This window comes from Periplaneta americana, chromosome 12 (genome assembly GCF_040183065.1).
Source record: "Periplaneta americana isolate PAMFEO1 chromosome 12, P.americana_PAMFEO1_priV1, whole genome shotgun sequence".
In the NCBI taxonomy this organism is placed as follows: Eukaryota; Metazoa; Arthropoda; class Insecta; order Blattodea; family Blattidae; genus Periplaneta; species Periplaneta americana.
The window spans coordinates 170,947,172-170,969,389 of NC_091128.1; the positions used below are offsets into that span (position 1 = coordinate 170,947,172).

The 22,218-nt window shown below is 34.9% G+C and overlaps 1 protein-coding gene across 6 annotated transcripts in view; it reads right to left on the reverse strand.

The window, feature by feature from the left end:
* sbm (L-type amino acid transporter sobremesa) overlaps nucleotides 1–22,218 on the reverse strand; it is a 433,408-nt gene that overhangs the window by 44,007 nt on the left and 367,183 nt on the right. For all 6 annotated transcript variants that reach the window (XM_069842533.1, XM_069842528.1, XM_069842529.1 and 3 more), the window contains one exon: nucleotides 13,354–13,498. In XM_069842533.1, coding sequence (XP_069698634.1) covers nucleotides 13,354–13,498 — 145 coding nt within the window. The remainder of the gene's footprint in view (nucleotides 1–13,353; nucleotides 13,499–22,218) is intronic.

Consider the following 22,218-nt stretch of genomic DNA (forward strand, 5'->3'; position numbering starts at 1 on the left):
GCTTCGGCATGTGGCCGTGAGGCCAGCAGCCGGCTGGTAGGTCTTGGCCCTTCATGGGCTGTAGCGCCACGGATTATTATTATTATTATTATTATTATTATTATTATTATTATTATTATTATTATTATTATTATTATTATTATTATTATTATTATTATTATAGATTTGTAAAATTGTATTAATTTCATAATTGAAAAGTAAGATTAATTCAATAGGAGACTTCATTAATCAATATCATTATTATTATTATTATTATTATTATTATTATTATTATTATTATTATTATTATTATTATGTATAACCCTAACATACCTATCTCAGGTAAAATAGGGTTCTCTGTAAAATTGGAGTATGATAAATTATTTTCTAAATGTAATAAGTGAAAATAATAAAACCTGCATCACTATACCGGCGCTGCTTCTAAGAAGATTTGACTCAAAGACAGTGATGGCCTTGTTCATGGAACACTGTATCTTTATACACTAATTCATAATCACAATATGATGTTCTATAACGTAAACTAAAAGTTTATATTTTAGAGAATAAAATAAATATTAGTCTCACTTGTATTCTGTGAATATAATTCCATAAATTTCAGAAGAAATCGATTATTTGGTATTACATACCCAGGACAAGGAATAACAGCAAAACAAATTTTGAAGAGGCTTCTGAAACTGATTGAGGTTTCAAGGCTGATTATTAAACTCTGTACTCTGAGGTGATTTCGGATGATCTGATCTACTTGAACTTATATTCTAATGATAGTGGCATAGTTTCACGCCACAAATATTCAGGAATCAATATTACTTACTGAAAATTTTATGTCAGCATTATATCAATCTAAAATTTCTGACTGCTACTGTGTTACGAAATGTCGTATTGATTCACATCATGTTACTTTGTAACATTTTAGAATCGAACACTTGAGTTAGGCCCCTATAATTTTTTCCCTAACATTCCACAATACACCAATTTTGGCTGACAACCTTTTAATTTCCAAATTCGTGTAAATTTGGTTTATTTTTCAGTCCTTTAAGTTTTGTAATTCTATCGCGCCTGAATCTGAATGACGTAGGCCTATGTTCTTATATATTATTTATTTACTTACATATTTATATATTTATTTGTTTACTTATTTATGCATATATTTATTTATTCATTAATTTGATTAGATATTCCTAAAAATTACCTCAATTATTCACTGTTTGTTAATTTCTACTTATATTTTATTACAGCCGCATTTTGTTTGGATACTGGCTTCCGTTGCGCTAAATGAATTTTCTTGGATTTGTGAAAGGCAGATTGAAGGAAACTAACCTCATTTTTAGTTGTCTTTTGATTTTTAACAGTGTTATAGCTAAACTTCACTGCATTACTTTCCTGGAATACTAGATTTTGGCGTTTAGATATCATTTATTTTCACTATCTCAAATGAGGATTTGAAGAAAGTAACTTTATTGTTAATTGTCAACTCTGTTATAATTACCGTTATATTTTAATTTTTTGAATAGTGAATTTGATTAAATCACATTTACAAGTACTTAATTTCACTTTCTTAACGGCAGATTTGAGGAATAATATTTCGCTTTCAGATGTGCACTGATTTTTAATAATGTTTATAATTAACATTGTTATCCAGTTTTGTGTCCATACTGAATTATTGTAATTATATGAAATTTATTTAATTGAATTTCCTAAAAGCCAAATTTATACACGCACAAACACACACAGTTGGCTTATTTTAAATGTGAGAAAGAGGTTTTATTGAGATGCAAGACATTAACTCTGTGTCAACTACCTTAAATTCGACAATTTAATTTGAAATTAATTGAGTAATTAATATTGTCATGAAAAGTAAAAGAATTGCAAACAGATTTTGACTATATTCAAATGTATTAGACTTATTGTTGTTGTTGATGATTGTTGATGATTGTGATGATGATGATTATTATTATTATTATTATTATTATTATTATTATTATTATTATTATTTGCACTACATACAATACTGGAGTTGATAAAAAATAAAACAATAGCCTATGTTTTCGAGAATATTTCCCCATATCTTATCAAGTGACCACAAATCTTATCAAGCGAATACTTCCCCCACCGCAATGATATCAACTGGGTACTTGTTCCATCACAAATCATATCCACTAACTGGGTCCGAATCCATAGCGAAATACCACGAATTTCTGTGCTTGCTTTAAAATTAGACAAAACAAATACGCGTTCAGACGGAACAGCAGACAATCTGAATGTCGATTTCCACGGTGATGCGATACAAACCTGAGTCGATCTTGAGTTCATACAGCCCCCTTGATGTATGCAGCCGCGCAGCAGCCACACGTCATTTGGGTTGCAGAACCGTACCGGTCAGGGGCAACATGAATTTTCATTCATCTTACATTTTCGTTTCAAACAAACACTAAACATTAAAGGACGGAAAATTGTTGTCGGCCAAAATTATCAAGAACCCTGAACATTGTTAACCATGACAAAAATACAAGTTACTGCATAACATAATGAAAACAAATAACTGAGAATCAGCGCACCAAAATTTAAGGGTATCTAACCGTGAACTGTTTGGTATGAATGTGGACTCGCCAAGGAAAGAGCGCTGAGGAGTCAGTGGCGGCTCCAAACACCAGAAAGCGGAGAATTGCAACTCTGGAGCTGTTAAGTAACTCACAGCAGTGATGTTGGAAACTCGAGGCCTTTAACTGCTTGTGTCTTTAGAGCATATAGTTATTAAACTATGCTGAAGGATAAGAATATATTGAATTTTAACTTCATGTGCGTATGTAAAATAATATCACTTACATGAATTAATTTTCGTAAAAAATTTAGCAGTGAAAATGTACAACTGGTGTGCAAATATATTTACAGAAAATGTTGAAAAACAGAGTTGAAGATTCCACACTTCTCCAGTAATCTGACCATCACTGACTCCTTTTCGAATAGAAACAATTTCACAAGCAAATTAAAATAATAATAAAATAAGAACTCGAAACTGGCGTAACAAAACACAATTCTAACATAAATATTTCACTACAGACTAAAGTACAACTTAAAAGTACTACAACGTTCTAGCAATGTACTTCACCAAAGTGAGTTACACAGTCTTTATCAAATTTCGAGTTCTTATTTGAATAAGTCCCTTTCTGATCAATTAAAAGCCTATAAAGATTTCTATCTCGATTATTAACACCGGCGTACTTTTTGGTGTGAAATAGATCCATTCTTACAAGTATGTGTGAAGAGCGCGGCGTCTTGTCACCAGGAGAAATTAAAGCTGCGCCCGTTTCCCGCTTTGTGACAACAACGTCGTGTTTCTCAGGCATACCAACTCCCCGATGGTGGAGGACGCGTCTACCTCAGATGCTTCATTACCAGGAATGATGGTGAATTCTGTTTCAAGTGTTGTCATGGAAATATGCATGGTATATTTCAAGTCTAAGTGTCCCCACAGTCTACTATATACAGTCACGAAGCTTAATACTTACTAAATATGCAAACATAAACAGTTGAAATACGCATCCATAGATAGTTGCTCACCACCAGGATCGCTACTATCGCCTCATCACAGACTCTTTTCCTAGCAGACCATAAAATGTATTGTACTTTCGATATCGTGTTCTTTTTAAAAAGTTAACACCTTCCTTCCACTATTGAAATACGAAATACATAAGGTTTATATATTATTTTCATAAAATATATATTATATTTTATAAACTAACCTTCCTGGATCTTTCGGAAGAAGGATAGCTCTAACCTATTTTTCTTACAATTTATAGTACTACAAACGTCTCCTTGTCCCATAATATTATTCAAATTATTGTATTTTAGCCATTTACAGTTATTACAACCCATAACGAACATTTCACAGTTTACATAGCTTTTCACAAAATTGCGAAATACGGCACAGTCAATGCCTTTTCGATCTAGACCGCCGTAATGTTTGTTCGGGTTTTCTATTTCAGTGTATGGAGCTCAATTAAATATTATATTAGAACTTTATTGCTTATCATAGCTAAGTTTTATTTAGTGTAATGTGTCCATAAGTTCCGTTTACTTCTTGTTGCATAACATGTTGCAGAAATAATTACAAAACTGTGTTATTTTAATGTGAAGAGAATTTTACATGTTAACATAATATGTTCGCGTCAACATTTCAAGTTTAGAATGGAAGCTATTTTGAGGTTCAATAAAAACGAATTTATATTGTGATTTTAATTTAGCACATCTACCTTCCTTAATGTAGACAGAAAATTTACCATACCACTCCTATGAAATTAGTTTACGTACGATTGTGTTATTTCGTCTCTTAGGTAGTAGATAAATACAATAATTGTAGTATTAAAATACAGACAAATAGAATGTGACGGGTATCATACATGACATTATGTTTAATTATAATGTATAATTGCGAATATAGGAATATAAGTTAAATATAGTAAACATAACCTATAATATCCATATGACATAACATACATATGTAGTGACAGGGCATTGACGACCACTAAAATTAGACAGAAAGGGGCAACTGGTACAGTAAACATAACCTATAATTTCAACATAACTAAATATTCGTGCGGTGCAACTGAAAATTATTGAATCGTGCATAAATGAATGTACAAGAATTCCGCAATATTTAACCGAAATAAAGGCAGGTATTACACATACGAACAACGTAATTTTCACACCAAAAATAATATTACAACTTAACTCGCAAGGAATTATGTCTGAAGTGAATCATTGTTTTAAATTGTATTAATGCAATTACACTACATTTTAGAGAAATATATGTTACTGGTTATGCATTCCCATTAATTTATATGGTTGAACCGCCGCCCTTCGTGATCGGGTTAAGCGAGTCACATGGTCTGCCTTACGGCCTGTATTAGATCACGATGGCAGTGACACAGTCTATTGTTCCTAGTACTCACAGCGCTCCAAGCGGCTAGCAACTATCGCGAGAAATGCAACTCGTTGGCAAAAAATCACCCCAAGCTTCGTGACTGTATATAGTAGACTGTGGTGTCCCTTCAGACGACGCCACTTTTACTGGTACAGCGAACACGCGTTAGTAGCGCTGCTAACGGACGACTGTTGGACCACCAATTCCCTACACGTCACGACAGTGTACATCCTTAATTAGAAAAATATGTCACGACAGAATACTACAGAATTACGATAGTAGTAGTAATAGTAATGATGATGATGATAATAATAATAATAACAATAATAATAATAATAATAATAATAATAATAATAATAATAATAATAATCATAGACTACTAAATTGCTGCACTAGTGCGAATTAAGGATATATTATTTATGAAGTAAAATCCCCTTTATTTCAGGTTAAAATAAAATAACGCATCTAAAATAATGTACGTACTTACAAATGGCTTTTAAGGAACCCGAAGGTTCATTGCCGCCCTCACATAAGCCCGCCATCGGTCCCTATCCTGAACAAGATTAATCCAGTCTCTATTATCATATCCCACGTCCCCAAATATATTTTAATATTATCCTCCCATCTACGTCTCGGCCTCCCCTAAGATCTTTTCCCTCCGGCCACCCAACTAACACTCTATATGCCTTTTTGGATTCGCCCATACGTGATACATGTCCTGCCCATCTCAAACGTCTGGATTTAATGTTCCTAATTATGTTAGGTGAAGAATACAATGCGTGCAGTTCTGTGTTGTGTAACTTTCTCCATTCTCCTGTAACTTCATCCCGCTTAGCCCCAAATATTTTCCTAAGCACCTTATTCTCAAAAACCCTTAACCTATGTTTCTCTCTCAAAGTGAGAGTCCAAGTTTCACAAACATACAGAACAACCGGTAATATAACTGTTTTATAAATTCTAACTTTCAGATTTTTCGACAGCAGACTGGATGATAAAAGCTTCTCAACCGAATAATAACATGCATTTCCCATATTTATTCTGCGTTTAATTTCCTCTCGAGTGTCATTTATATTTGTTACTGTTGCTCCAAGATATTTGAATTTTTCCACCTCTTCGAAGGATAAATCTCCAATTGTTATGTCTCCATTTCGTATTATATTCTGGTCACAAGACATAATCATATACTTTGTCTTTTCGGTCTAAAATAATATACTAAATAAATAATTAATATATAATAAAATATTAAATAATGAAATAATAAATAATTAATATTAACAAAGAGATGAAAAATAATCTGATCTCAGGTTCGAACATAGGTTCAATTACACCACAGCCTTTGACTTTGCCATTACCCTATAGACACCTATTTCTAGTATATTGGTTGAATTACTCGTACGTGTTACGATTGGTTTCATGTTTGGTGCCTATTATATTTAATTTTGAATTCTTAAAAAGTAAACAAAAATATGTTTTATGCCATATCGTTTCTCCTTTGCGTAATTTTAAATTAATATTTTTATCGTCCTGATGTAAATCATCACACAAGGTATGGAACAGTCCTCGATTCTGTCTTTCCAAACTAATGGATGAACCCATACTCTTCTTCTATTTTTACGTCTATTTTTTCTCCTTTTGAGCAAATTTGCCAAAAGTATATCTCTTTCTACGTCCATGTTCACTGGAAGACTGAAAAATTCTCTACAAAAATTTAGCAGCGCCACTAAAAGTGGCCTCGTCTGAAGGGACCTTAAAATAGTTTAAAAGCTGAACCTTACCCTGAATCCTTACGAACATTTACAATGTACCGCTTTATTTGAATTTCAACATGTAGGTACCAGTTTAAGTACAGTAGAGTGTCAACTATCGCGCAGTCTAGATTGTTGTTTTCAAAACTTGCCTTCTCCTAGGTGAAGTTGCAAAACTTGCCTTCTCCAATTTTAACATGTAAATAAAAACCTTACTGAGCAAAACAATCTAATGAGCTTCTATTCCGGACCTGTATACTATAACATATACTTATTTTAAGGGTGAAAACATTTTTATTTTAACATAAAAATAGGATGTGTGAAAAAATATCACAAGTGAATAAGACACGTTTTGGAACTATATGACTCATATTGCAAATCGTTTCTTCCATAAAAAAAAAAGTAACAGGACCTCCTCAAGATCAAACGCAGTCTATGAAAGAATATACCACTGAGACCCAGGTCGGCCTTTACAAAAACTATAACAAATTCACGATTCAGTGAAGTTCGCACTAAGATTGCGACGAATGCGTTGTAAAGATGTGGGAGATCAGGAAATCGACAAAATTTCACTCAAAGGACTGAAGTAATTTTAATTAAAGCCATAAGACAATTTAAAAAACATAAAAAAAACATTTTACTAATAGAAATTGCAATGATTAACAAGTCTGGGATGAAGTGAACTTCAATGTTCACTATAATTAAATTTGTAATCAGTACATGAGTACCCTTTTCCATTGATTTGCTACCAATAATTTTCTGATCTCAAATACAGACATTAAACTGACAAATTATGCAAGACACTACTATGAAAAATGTTTTAAATATCGCACTATATTACAGAAATATACAATACTAGAATCTAATAATTTTTACACAATGAAAAGAACGCGGAAGAAAAATTCAGAAGGCGGGGAATCTAAATAAAATAAGGAGAAACACGAGAGATCTCGGGAAATTCGCTAGGCCAACAGGGGATCTAAATAAAATAAGAAGAAACATGAGAGATCTGGGAAATAAGAGCTAAGAGAACTAAATGAAATAAGGAGGAATAAATGAGATATCAAGAAATGCACGAGAGTTAACAGGAGAACTAAATGAAATAAAGGGAAATAAAAGAGATTCTCAGGAAATATACGAGAGTTAACAGGAGAACTAAATGAAATAAAGGGAAATAAAAGAGATTCTCAGAAAATATACGAGAGTTAACAGGAGAACTAAATGAAATAAAGGGAAATAAAAGAGATTCTCAGGAAATATACGAGAGTTAACAGGAGAACTAAATGAAATAAAGGGAAATAAAAGAGATTCTCAGAAAATATACGAGAGTTAACAGGAGAACTAAATGAAATAAAGGGAAATAAAAGAGATTCTCAGAAAATATACGAGAGTTAACAGGAGAACTAAATGAAATAAAGGGAAATAAAAGAGATTCTCAGAAAATATACGAGAGTTAACAGGAGAACTAAATGAAATAAAGGGAAACAAAAGAGATTCTCAGGAAATATACGAGAGTTAACAGGAGAACTAAATGAAATAAAGGGAAATAAAAGAGATTCTCAGAAAATATATGAGAGTTAACAGGAGAACTAAATGAAATAAAGGGAAATAAAAGAGATTCTCAGGAAATATACGAGAGTTAACAGGAGAACTAAATGAAATAAAGGGAAATAAAAGAGATTCTCAGAAAATATACGAGAGTTAACAGGAGAACTAAATGAAATAAAGGGAAATAAAAGAGATTCTCAGGAAATATGCGAGAGTTAACAGGAGAACTAAATGAAATAAAGGGAAACAAAAGAGATTCTCAGGAAATATACGAGAGTTAACAGGAGAACTAAATGAAATAAAGGGAAACAAAAGAGATTCTCAGGAAATAAGGTAATTCCGGGAGAGATGCCCCACGGGGAGAGTCGCCCCACCATCATTTTCTCCTTATCTCAAAACCTCTAAGGAATCGACCATGGGACCATTTGTTTAATTCGTATACCACCCTCGAAGGCAAGCAGTGCAATCTTTGTGACGGATTTTTTTGTGTGTGAAAAGTGAATAGGAAAAGGAAATGCTGTTTTTCGCAGGCTTTGTTATAATATTTATATTTTTTCAAAATTCGTAATTGGGATAATGGCTATGTATATGTTGCTTAATCCAATATATTTGACAAGTACATGCATTGTACTTCATTCTAAAAAAAAAATTAAGTAATTGTCCATTACGGTTACCCTTAAATACATAATGCGTAATGGTCATGCTAAAGGGAGAGATGCCCCACCTGTTTGAGGGAGAGACGCCCCATGTACTTAAGAGTGATATTACGGTACATAACTAATTATTATTAGTGTCCTTGCTGAATTTATTGGAATTTTAATTGAATTATTATATTAGAATAGAATTATTGTATATTAGAGGCCAATAATTTTAAAGGGTGACCAAAACTTGCTAGAGGATCACATTTTCAAGAGGTGTTCAAAGTTGAAATCCATGAACATTTTAAGGAATACCGGTATTCTAAATTTGTTGCAGCGACATTTTCAATAGGTGCCCAAAGTTGAGGGCCTTCAAAATTTTAAAGGATGTCCAAAGTTGTGTTTGAAAGACACATTTCACGACCAAACGTTAGTCAATGCAATCCCAGAGATTTCTTCGATTTTATTGTAACTTTTTGGGGAATTGGGAATTAATGAAGCATCGCATTGTTATGGAATTATTTAGAGAACAATCAACCGACTGAAATCTAGTGGAGTCTTCAAGAAACATCCAATGGCTGCAATTCTTCCTAGAGCGAAACCTTGAGTTACCTATCAGGCAGTCAGAGGGATCATCCATCTCTCTGACGAGGTCAAGGTATGTCGAGACAAGCAGTATTTTGACCTACTGGAAACAACTCTATGTGAAGGCAATTTGTAGGAAAGCCACATAAAATAGAGGAAAGTGGCATCCAACTAAAGTGGTTGAGAAAAAGCGATCCAAAAATGTTCAAGTCTTAACTTCAAGCGAAAAAGGTGGAAGTGATTCTTTCATAACATGTTGCAATTCCGAGGGAACATTTCTTCCACCGGCAATGTTTGAGAGGAAGAATGGAAGTTTTTTGACGGATTCCTAGCAGAAACGGGGGTTTATATGAATCCAAAATCGTCCTATGTTCCATCAGAATTATTTATGAAGCGATTGAAGGAAAATTTTACTCCAAGAAAGAATCCTGGCAAGATTCTCTTAATTTTGGATGAACATTCAGCACATTTATATAACATAAAATGCTAGAATGAGGATAATGAATCACAATTGTTTGCCTACCAACCTATGCAACTCAGGCACTTCAATCTCTTGATCGCTAACATTTTAAGTCTCTCAAGTATTATTTCAAGAAGGGAATCACAGCAATGGATAGCTTATAAAAAGCAAGCTTTACTATCCATCTAGAAAGCTGCGTTGGTAGTAATAGAGAGGTCATTTGGATTTCGAGCCAGAGGTTTCTATCCTTTCAATCCAGATGCAGTTCCTGAACACCTCTTCAGTATTTATGATGCATCAATCAACAACACAGCTGTAAAAATTCCTTTCTGTGCCTCTTCAGGAAATCTCAAAGAATAGAAAACTTTATCGGCTACAAGTTCTGATGATAACGGGATAAGAAGTTGTAATTTCGGCTCAAGTGCCACAATGGAAAATTCAGCGACTCCTTTCAAATCCCTTCATGAAATAAACTATGTGCCAGCAATATCTTTTGCTGTGAACAAAAGAAAGCGATCGGTAGAACGCGTTACAGGTGGAGATAAAAATGGAAATACCATCTTTGAAAGCCTCCCAGTTCCAAAAAACTCAAAGTCAAATTCTTCAAAATCTAGTAGATATAGAAGACACTTTTGGAGAAAATATGAAGAGAGTGTCGTCAAATGAAACAAAGTAGATAGTTCCTACTTTGTTGAGTGCCTTGAACATTTCATCAAATGAAGGAAGTTGTTGATTGGATTCAGTGACTTTTCTGCAAGAAGTTCCATAACATGTGGACTAAGTGCCATATGTGTGGTCGCACTGAAAAACGAGCTCAGAAAATGAACTTATTGCAAAAATAAAATAAGCAACATTATTTAGAGTGTTATTTATCAAATAAATAGTGTAATTTGGGAATTACCACAGCGGGGCATCTCTCCCCTATGTGTGTGTATATTGCAATGATATCGTATCTGATTAATTTTTATTTTACCACTTATTGTGTACGAATTATCGATTGTTTCATATTTTACATAAAACTTTAATGTATTTCACTTGCTATAACACATGAATAAAATATCTGCTCTGGTTTATTTAATTTTTAAAAGATAAAAACTTTAAGTGGGGCAACTCTCCCGGAATTACCTTATACGAGAGTTAACAGGAGAACTAAATGAAATAAAGGGAAATAAAAGAGATTCTCAGGAAATATACGAGAGTTAACAGGAGAACTAAATGAAATAAAGGGAAACAAAAGAGATTCTCAGGAAATATACGAGAGTTAACAGGAGAACTAAATGAAATAAAGGGAAATAAAAGAGATTCTCAGGAAATATACGAGAGTTAACAGGAGAACTAAATGAAATAAAGGGAAACAAAAGAGATTCTCAGGAAATATACGAGAGTTAACAGGAGAACTAAATGAAATAAAGGGAAATAAAAGAGATTCTCAGGAAATATACGAGAGTTAACAGGAGAACTAAATGAAATAAAGGGAAACAAAAGAGATTCTCAGGAAATATACGAGAGTTAACAGGAGAACTAAATGAAATAAAGGGAAACAAAAGAGATTCTCAGGAAATATACGAGAGTTAACAGGAGAACTAAATGAAATAAAGGGAAACAAAAGAGATTCTCAGGAAATATACGAGAGTTAACAGGAGAACTAAATGAAATAAAGGGAAATAAAAGAGATTCTCAGGAAATATACGAGAGTTAACAGGAGAACTAAATGAAATAAAGGGAAACAAAAGAGATTCTCAGGAAATATACGAGAGTTAACAGGAGAACTAAATGAAATAAAGGGAAATAAAAGAGATTCTCAGGAAATATACGAGAGTTAACAGGAGAACTAAATGAAATAAAGGGAAACAAAAGAGATTCTCAGGAAATATACGAGAGTTAACAGGAGAACTAAATGAAATAAAGGGAAACAAAAGAGATTCTCAGGAAATATACGAGAGTTAACAGGAGAACTAAATGAAATAAAGGGAAACAAAAGAGATTCTCAGAAAATATACGAGAGTTAACAGGAGAACGAAATGAAATAAAGGGAAACAAAAGAGATTCTCAGAAAATATACGAGAGTTAACAGGAGAACTAAATGAAATAAAGGGAAATAAAAGAGATTCTCAGAAAATATACGAGAGTTAACAGGAGAACTAAATGAAATAAAGGAAAATAAAAGATATATCTCAGAAAATAAGGAAGAGTTAACAGAAATAAAGAAAATAAGAAAAAAATAAGAGAGATCTCAGAAAGTACGCAAGAATTAAAAGAACTAGCCTAAATAGAATGAGGAAATAAAAAAATCTCAAAAAACATGTGAGAGCTAACAGACGACCTAAATGAAATGAGGATAAACATGAGAAATATTAAGAAATACGCAAGAGTGAAATAAAAGACATAAGAAGATTTCAGGAAATATATGAATGAAAGCTGGTCATTTTTTTTTTTACCAAAGTATATTAATAGTATAGAGAAGAATAAAGCAAACATGCACTGAAATGCATCCTAAAGGAGGAAAAATTACTGAATTATTAGTATGAACGTGCGATTGTATTTGGCAGGCTCAGTAATTAATAGCCAGCTGACGGGAGTTCGATTCTTGAGGAGGGACGAAAATATTTTACGTTTTTATCAAAGAACTATACAATGTGTTAATTTCGATATCGAATGACACTTGATGGGTGAAATAGACGTGATAACCTATTTAGCGGAATTATAATGACATGAAAGCAATATTAATGGCCGACAATAACCAACAATGAAATCACCATGGTATTGGCCAAGTAATGAAGACTCTGTGGTAAAAGACATCCTCCAAGCAGCCGGTCAAATTTCTCTGAGAGATTATATCGACGTGCTGACGTCATTACTTGCATAATATATCACCAATTCTTCAAGAAAATTATTATAATTAATCTATTGTTTTACTGCATCCCGCGGGCATGCAAAAATCCTTGAGAGACACCAGAAAGTTTGAAAAGGCAGTCACATAACATTTGAGTTTTATAAATTGATACTAGCTCGTATTTACCTGTGATTTAACACCGTTATTAATCATGCTGAGAATATATAAATAAAAACTCTTAATAAACAACCCATATTTCAAACCTCACTATTTCATAACTAATACAAGAAATAAAGCATAACTTCATGTATAAAGTATAAAATATTAAGCGAAAATATTTACTCATGTAATGGTAATGATCTGTACGGGTCAGTGAGGGAGTGAACAAAAATGAGAAAAGTTTATTAAAATAATAAAAAAAAACTTTTATTTAATTATTGTGTGATAATAGCACAATATTAGGAGACACAAAAAAATCTTTTTGTTATCTTTGTAGAAGTGTCACTCGCTCACAGATCCATTCAGCTGTGTTTAAGACTAGCAGCACCTGAACTGAAGAGCCTTGAGGCCTCCACGGTGAGGTACCCTTAAACCCGGTTCTATATTTTGGAATCAATACTTACACGGATGGGTTTTTGATTTCTTCGGTCACGTAGTTGAGGTTGTTCCAGCCGTCGTATGCCCACAGCCCCGTATAGAAGGCCGTGGCTATGTCCCCCAGGGATCCAGTCGTGCCTTTGAACACGTTCTCCAGGTGCTGCGTGTTGCCTGCAACATAACACGCACTCGCTCAATCTCTTTCGACGTTCAATAGATTTTTCTTTGGTTAATCTGATTCAGGTTTCAATTAAAGCAGTTGGATCTGCTAGAGAGGGACTCTGGGATGCCGTTATTCTTATGGAAATGGTTTAAAGCTCTTGCACTATTTTATTTATTTATTCTTCATTTATTTATTTACTTATTTACTTACTTATTTCTTTCTTTATTTATTTATTTACTTATTTACTTACTTACCTATTTACTGACTTACTTATTTACTTACTTATTTACTTACTTATTTATTTATTTACTTACTTATTTACTTATTTATTTATTTATTTATTTATTTATTTACTTATTTATTTATTTACTTATTTATTTATTTATTTACTTATTTATTTATTTATTTACTTATTTATTTATTTATTTGTTTATTTATTTGTTTATTCTTTATTTATTTATTTACTTATTTACTTACTTATTTCTTTCTTTCTTTCTTTCTTTACTTCTTTATTTACTTATTTACTTACTTACTTATTTACTTACTTATTTACTTACTTACTTATTTACTTACTTATTTATTTAATTACTTATTTATTTATTTATTTATTTATTTATTTATTTATTTATTTATTTATTTATTTATTTATTTATTTATTTACCCTGGTAGAGATAAGGCCATCAGGCCTTCTCTTCCCCTCTACCAGGGGATTACAACTACAATATTAAGAATGCAACTACAATTATAATTACAATTAATATTGAATTTACAAATACAATAAAAATCAAAGTACTAAAAGATTAACTGACTAATAAAAGCTACACAGTTTATTGCAAAAGTTAAGAAGAGAGAAATTTTTTTTATTAACTAAGTAAAAATTAAACCTACTCTACGCAGTTAATAAGCTTGCTTTTGAACGCTACTAAATTCCGACAGTCTCTGATGTCACTGGGTAGGTTATTCCACAAGCGCGAGAGCGAGATTGTGTATGATGATGAATACGATGATGTCTTATGTGTTGGTATGGCTAGTATGCGGCTATTTTGCGTGCGTGTGAAGAGATTATGATATGATGACAGGTAAATGAAACGGGAGGCAAGGTAGGTAGGTGTAGAAGTGTGAAGGACTTGGAAAAGGAGAACAAGAGAATGAAAATTTCTACGTTCGTTAAGCCGTAGCCAGTTTAGAGTTTGGAAGGATGGGGTAATATGGTCAGCGCGACGGACATCGCAGACGAAGCGAACACAAGAATTATGAACACATTGTAATCTTTGTGACTGGTTGACATTGAGGTCAGTCAGTAGAGAATCACAATAATCGAAGTGGGGCATTACTAGTGTTCTCCCTACGAGCTTCATTTCATTATTTGAGCTCCGATAGAATCAGAGTGGATCAAAAAGGAAGTTCAGATTGCTATTATCAAGCCTTTATTAAGCCAACGATAGATTGGGTGTTCACAAAAAAGGGTTAACCATCATTTTATACTAATGGAGGAGAAAAATTTACTTTTTGAATTCATGTAAAAACAAAAAGATTAATGCAAAGAAAATAATATCTCCTTTATTTATTGAATTCAAAAGTCAATTTTTCTACATTATTACCAAATGATAGTCAGCCCGTTTTTGCGAGCATCCATTAAATTAAATTTTGTACTGTAATTCATTCATTCATTCATTCACTTATTATATTCCACAGATCTTACATGAGCAATGAAGCTTTAAGATGTGGAACAAGTCAAAGTTTTACAATATTACAATTACAATTTTTACAATATTTTACAATTTTTACAGTTTTACAATTTAGTAATTTTCTACAGTGATGAGGTGAGGTCCGAGGATTTGCCAAAAGATTACCCGGCATTTGCCTTTTGGTTGGGGAAAATCTCGGAAAAACCCAACCAGGTAATCAAATCAAAAGGGTGAAATGAAGTGATGCCGAGGACTCGCCATAGACCATCTGGCTTCAGTCCCACGGCTGGGGAAAACCTCGGAAGAAACCATTCAATGAGACCAAAGGTCATTATTTGCATATCAACTATTTTAAAATGATGTATCAACTGCAAGGTTTTCTAACGTAGATAAAACAGTTGAAATTGTTCAGTTGTCACGTTAAAAGTGTCAAAATTTATTAAAAAAAGTGCTGCGTCTTCTTCAGTGTCCTACGAACTTTAGTAAGTACGACGACTAAACAGTTTTAAGTTTTTAAACAAAGTGTTAACGTAAACTAAAATCAATTAAAACAGCTGAAAGTAAGAATTTATCTTTTCTTTAACTTGTCATTTAAACATCCTATATCAAGTGGATGGTTTTCTAGGATCGATTTAATTGGCGACAGCGATATACAAATTTCATTTAGTTGGTTATTTAACGACAACATATCAACGACGACATTTTCTAGCGACAGAAATGAAGAAAGAGAAATGAATAGGACAATAATGAAGCCAACCGCTATGGAGTAACGGTTAGAATGCCTGAACGTGAAACGAGAGGGTCCAGTTCAAATCCTGATTGGGACAAGTTACCTGGTTTAGATTTTTAACCCAATAAGAGTAAATACTGGGTAACTTTCGGCGTTGGACCCTGGACTCCTTTCGTTGACATTATCACCTTCATCTTATTCAGACGCTAGATAGCCTTAGTAGTTGCAAAAGCGTCGTAAAATGACCAATTAAAACAATAAAGAAAAGGGAAGAAAAAGAAAAGCAGGTATTAAAAAGGAAACGGAATGCAAAATTAAAAGAGAAAAAGGAAAGAAGAGAGAAAATGAAAACAAGAAAAATGTAGGATTAAAAAGAAGAAAAAATGGGGTAGAAAAAGGAAGGAAAAAATAGAAAGATAAAGGAACAAAAAGAGAAAAGATAGAAGGAAAAAGAAAAGGAAAAAATAAATTGGGAAGAGAAAGAGGAAATGAAGAAAAAAAGACAAAACAAAAACGGAAAAGAAAAAGAAAGAAAAGGCACGAAGAAAGAAAAACAGAAAGCAAGAGTGAGAAAGAGAAAGGGTAAGAAGGCAATAAAGAAAAATAAGTAAAGGAAAAGAAAGAAAGAAGGGAAAAAGAAGTAGAGAGGATAAAATAAAAATTAAGCGAGAAAAGAAGGAAGAACTGAAGAATAAACAGGAAATAAAGTGTGAAAAAATGCGAAGACAGACAGAAAGCAAGATTAATGAAAGGAAGATAGAAAACGAAACGAGAAAGTAAAAAACAGGGGATGAATGAAGGAAAAGGAGAAGGGAACAAAGTAAAATTGAGTGATAAAGGGAGAAAAGAAAGCGGGAAATAAAGGAAGTATGTGCAGTGACGATCAGAATGGGCAATTCCACTCACAATGAGGTTCTCGCAAAGGAACTGAATCATGTGCAGCTATTTCACTAGTCGATGCTCTTTTGTTGCTGCAATGGAACAATACGAAGTTCAAAGTTGGAAAAGCCTTTCTTCGCAGACCTTGGATATTCCGACAGAGCCGTTATTGGGTACCAGACGGTGGTAATCAATAGACGACTGATCTGGGCCGAAAGCTGCCCTTCTGCCAGACACTTGGTCTCATTGAGGGACTGTGCTGCAATGAGAGCTCCAAATTAAATGTATTCATCGGCATTATCTTCATGGATTGCTGCCTTCCACGCTAGCATTCATAACCTTTTCTTTCTGAACTTCAGACACTACTCACAAGGGAAGGGTTTCGGCTAGAACAGGAATTTCGTATCCAAAATTTGTATACAGGCCTATCTTTACATCTCTGTAAAGCTCCCAAAAGCATTCGTTTGTGTAATGTGTGGTTTGTCTGTTAGAGCACTGTACAAGTTGAGGGGTGGGGAGAGCACTGCACAAGTTAAGGGGATGGGACACCTTACCCGTAAGCCTAGCCTAGCCTGGAAGCTAGTGCGAGTGGTAAAATGTCTAAAGCCCATTTATTAACATTTTTCTCCAACGTTCTGTCTGAAAATATTGCAGCTAATCAAAAATCTACAGTGTTTTGTGAGTCATTGAATGTGCACAAGGACGCAACATTAATAAATGAATCATTCCAAGGCTAGGACATGGAATGTATGATCATTCCACCTAAAAAACTAAATATTTCCTGCCTCTGAATATCTATTTCCTTAGATAATACAAAATATATGCTCGGAGGATAACAGATTGCATAAGGACACTTGCTGAGAATCCAGAACTTAACTTGGGAAATCGAGTGTTCATAATGAAAATGCACTCTGTTCGAAAAATCGAAATTTAAAAGGTATGCAAAACGCGTCCTTGAAATGGGTTGGGGGCTGTACAAAACTAAATATGTGAGCTCCAAGCCTGTTGGCCACTAGTCTCACTCCGGGTTACGCTGCTCCCCTGAGGGAGCTCTAGAAAATTTTGAAGGGGAAGCCGAAATTGGACGTAACCTCTTAGGTACCACATACGCGAGGGGGCTGACATTGATCAATGGATCACGGAACGGGGCGAGGAGGAGTTGGCTGGTGTTTGCCGTTAGGATGGCAAGACGCCGTCATCTGTTGTTCGATGACAAAGCACGTGAAGGCCGTCGGAAGAAGCGCCGTGAAATCTAATCTGCAATTTGAGAGGTCCCTGTCCTTTCAATTTGCGACTTATTGAGTAACCTCGTATATTTAATAGACTATTTATAGTATCTGAACTAGGGCATACATCGTTTATAATAAGGGTGGGATATATATGGGGAAGGGCATATAGGTCCGTGGCTCATTTCTTATAGGGCTCATCCCGACATTTGTCTCACGCCTGAGGAAAACCACGGAATACCTTAGGCGAGATGAGTTGTCTCATGTATAAGAGACTAGCCAATTTGGCTATTATGTAGGAGGTGATTGTTGTCCTGAGCCTTGTTGAATCGTCTCAATTTTGAGACAAGCCATTTGGCTATATGATGGCTCAATTACGAAGAGGGGGAAGAGATGTACTTATTTAATTAATTTAAAGGAATTAGGGAGATTAATGGGGATATGAGTGCAGGTCCGTTATTCATAACCAGTTGTCTGCTCCAGTATACCGCCCTATGCTTCAGTATTCCTGGCAGTCAGCTGGTTACGTGAATCGTGAACAAGTCTCGGACTTCAAAAATGTAATTCAGGTGGCATTTGATTTTTCAGCACTGGAGTGTGGTTCAGAAGATTGTTCAGGTGTTGCTTCTGCGTGTTGTGCTTATTGCTCTGCTCCATGCTGTTTCATGCATTTTATAGAGAATCCTCATGTACATTTTTAAAGAAGTGTATTGACCAATACCAACCAAACGGAGAGTTACACAAATGAATGCTTTTACGGACTTCATCACCATTGTGAGGTAAGCCTCTGTACAAATTTTTAACCAAAAATTCCTGTTCGAGCCGAAACCCTTCCCTTGTCAGAGTTGACATGTTATGGCGACACTCTAGTACAGGGGTGGACAGAAAAGTACTTGGGGAAAACCTTAACTACCATCATGTCTTATGGGACCTGCCGGATATCGAAGTTTAGTATCGTTTGTTACAGTCTGATATTGAGCCGATATGCCGATCAGCCTTGTTACAGATACAGCTTATATTCTTTCCACTGCCAATTTATTCTGAACGATAGGTATTCTTCGTATGGCATCAATTAATTTTTGTATTAAAGCGTGTTGAGTAGACCGGAAATAGCCGCAACTGGCCGAACTTAAGGTACTTAAGGTGAGCCCATCCCGAGTCATAAGAGATTTCATGCGCAGTTGAGTTGTAAGTGCGGTGCTAGATTTACATGTTTACAGCTCTGTGAGTGGTAGGCCTAACTCAATGTGTATTATTGTATACTACAGTGAGAATCCGATGTAATTTATAATAAGAAAAATATTCATTTACAACAGTTACTTACAAACAGCTTTTAGACAACCCGGAAGTTCATTGTCGCCCTCACAAAAGGACGCCATCGGTCCCTATCCCGAGAAAGATTAATCCATTCCCTAGAATCATATCCCACCTCCCTTAAATTCATTTCTATATTATTCTCCCATCTAAGTCTCAGCCTCCTCAAAGGTCTTTTTCCCTCAGGTCTCTCAACTAACACTCTATATGCATTTTTGGATTTAACCAAACGTGCTACATGCCCAGATCATCTCAAACGCTAGTCAGTTTCGCGTTGTGTAACTTTCTATTCTCCTATTAACTTCAGCCTTCTTAACCCCGAATATTTTCCTAAGCACCTTATTCTCGAACACTCAATCTCTGCAAGTCTAGTTTTTCAGGTAAAGCTCTCTGTGAAGCAGTTTTGAATAATTTCATGGTAAAAATTGTTTCGGAGCCGGGGAGAGATCCCGGGACCTCTGGTTGAACGTACCAGCGCTCTACCAACTGAGCTAGCCAGGAACTCCACCCGACACCGTCTCAATTTTCCCTTTATATCCACACAACTCGAGTGGGCTGACGAGACGCCATAAACCCACATCGAGTGCACACAAACTCTGTGTGACTTGAAATTGTGATTTTCCGTTAACGTACCTATAGTAACGTGCTCTTAACATCTGTTCCTTTCTCAAAGTGAGAGTCCAAGTTTCACAACCATACACAACAACAGTCCACACCTGTGGAGTAACGGTCAGCGCCTCTGGCCGCGAAACCAGGTGGCCCGGGTTCGATTCCCGGTCGGGGCTAGTTACCTAGTTGAGGTTTTTTTCCGAGGTTTTCCCTCAACCCAATACGAGGAAATGCTGGGCAACTTTCGGTGCTGGACCCCGGACTCATTTCACCGGCATTATCACCTTCATTTCATTCAGACGCTAAATAACCTAGATGTTGATACAGCGTCGTAAAATAACCCAATAAAATGAAATAAAATACAGAACAACAAGTAATATAACTGCTTTATAAATTCTTACTTTCAGTTATTTTTAAAGCAGACTGGACGTCAAAAGCATCTGAAGCGAATAATAGCAGGCATTTCCGATATTTATTATGCATTTCATTTCTGTCGAATGTAGCCTAATTTATATTTGTTACTAGTGCTTCAAGATATTTCAATTTTTCCACCTTTAATTATATTTAATCTAGATTCACTTATATTACATACAGAGTGTTTCAAAAAATACGGGGCATAATTTCAGGTATGTATTTCCCACATGTAGACAATCAAAATAGTTCATTACAACATGTGTCCGGAAATGCTATATTTCCGAGTTATGGCCTTCACAACATTGAAATTCACCGGAACGTTTTTCTTTCCGCAGGTCGTTGCCGTCAAAGGAGACATTAAGAGGGCACTCTGACAGTTCATTCCGAGGCGAAGGTTACATTCAGTGTTGTGTAGGCGTTAGACTGTGCGACATGTATTCAAATCAAGAGCTGGCAGAGATACACTTCATGTACGGTAAGGCGGACGGCAATGCTGCGCTGGCTCGTCGTTTGTACCAGGAGAGGTACCCACAGCGACAATGTCCAGATCGGAAGACATTTGTACGTTTCCATTACCGTTTCCATTGGATCGAAGGTTTCTGATCGATGGATAGGTAGAGGTGGCCCAATTGCTTGGCCTCCACGCTCACCTGATCTGAACCCTCTCGATTTCTACTTGTGGGGCCATTTAAAATCATTGGTTTATTCGTCTCCGGTGCCTGATTTGGAATCCCTTCGGAATCGAATTGTGGCATGTTCTGAGGACATACGCAATACTCCTGGAGTTTGGGATCGTGTTCGCAGGTCAATGAGACATCGATGTGAGGTCTGTATTCAAGGAGGAGGTGGACATTTTGAACATCTTCTGTAATGACAACGATCTGCGGAAAATAAAACGTTCCGGTGAATTTCAATGTTGTGAAGGCCATAACTCGGAAATGAAGCATTTCCGGACACATGTTGTAATGAACTATTTTGATTGTCTACATGTGAGAAATACATACCTGAAATTATGCCCCGTATTTTTTAAACACCCTGTATAGACAATACATTGAAATCAGCACATAAAGTATAATAAAATAAAGGGAAAAAATAACAGTTAAACCAGCAGAAAAAATAAAAAGAAACCAAAAATATTTATATAATGATAAATTCTCAAGTTTTATATTTCCATTTCGTAATGTGTTCTAGTCACGAGGCATAATCATATATATTTTTTTCGGGATATTCTTCCAAAGCTATCTCATTACTTGTTTCAAGTATAATTGCCGTGCTTTCCCTAATAGTTTGTGGATTTTTCCGAACATATTCACGTCATTCGCAGAAACAAGCAGCTGACGTAACACGTTCAATTCCAAACCCCGTCTGTGTTTTTTTTTTTTTTTTTTTTGGTATATTCTAGAGCAAACCTAAATGTGAAAAAGGAAACATTCTTACAAATTCTGGAAGAGGAAACTTCGTCATAAGTATCTCGGGATATACGTTCCACTATCACACATCATTTCTGAGATATTGAAGAACACATGATATTCTCAGTGGCTTTTACTTGTAGGCTAACCTTTGACAGAAAGTGTACGCAAGCTATCCAAGTAATCTAGAAGATTGAAAGACAAATATTCATCAAATCAATTTCAGAGTCATTGACTTCATTTTGTTGAAGAAAACAGTAACTCACTCAAGGCTGGAATATGCGGTGCTGCTTTGAAAGTAAACTGTGCGAAGCGTTTCAAATAATTTCTAGGAGAGGGTGACGAAACCCGGACCACGCGGTCCTCTTGCGGAGCTGGAGTGGTATTGATCGCGGTGACGTCACGGAGGCGCGCTCATCGCTCCCCATTCACAGGCTGGCTGACGCAACCCGCCACCGG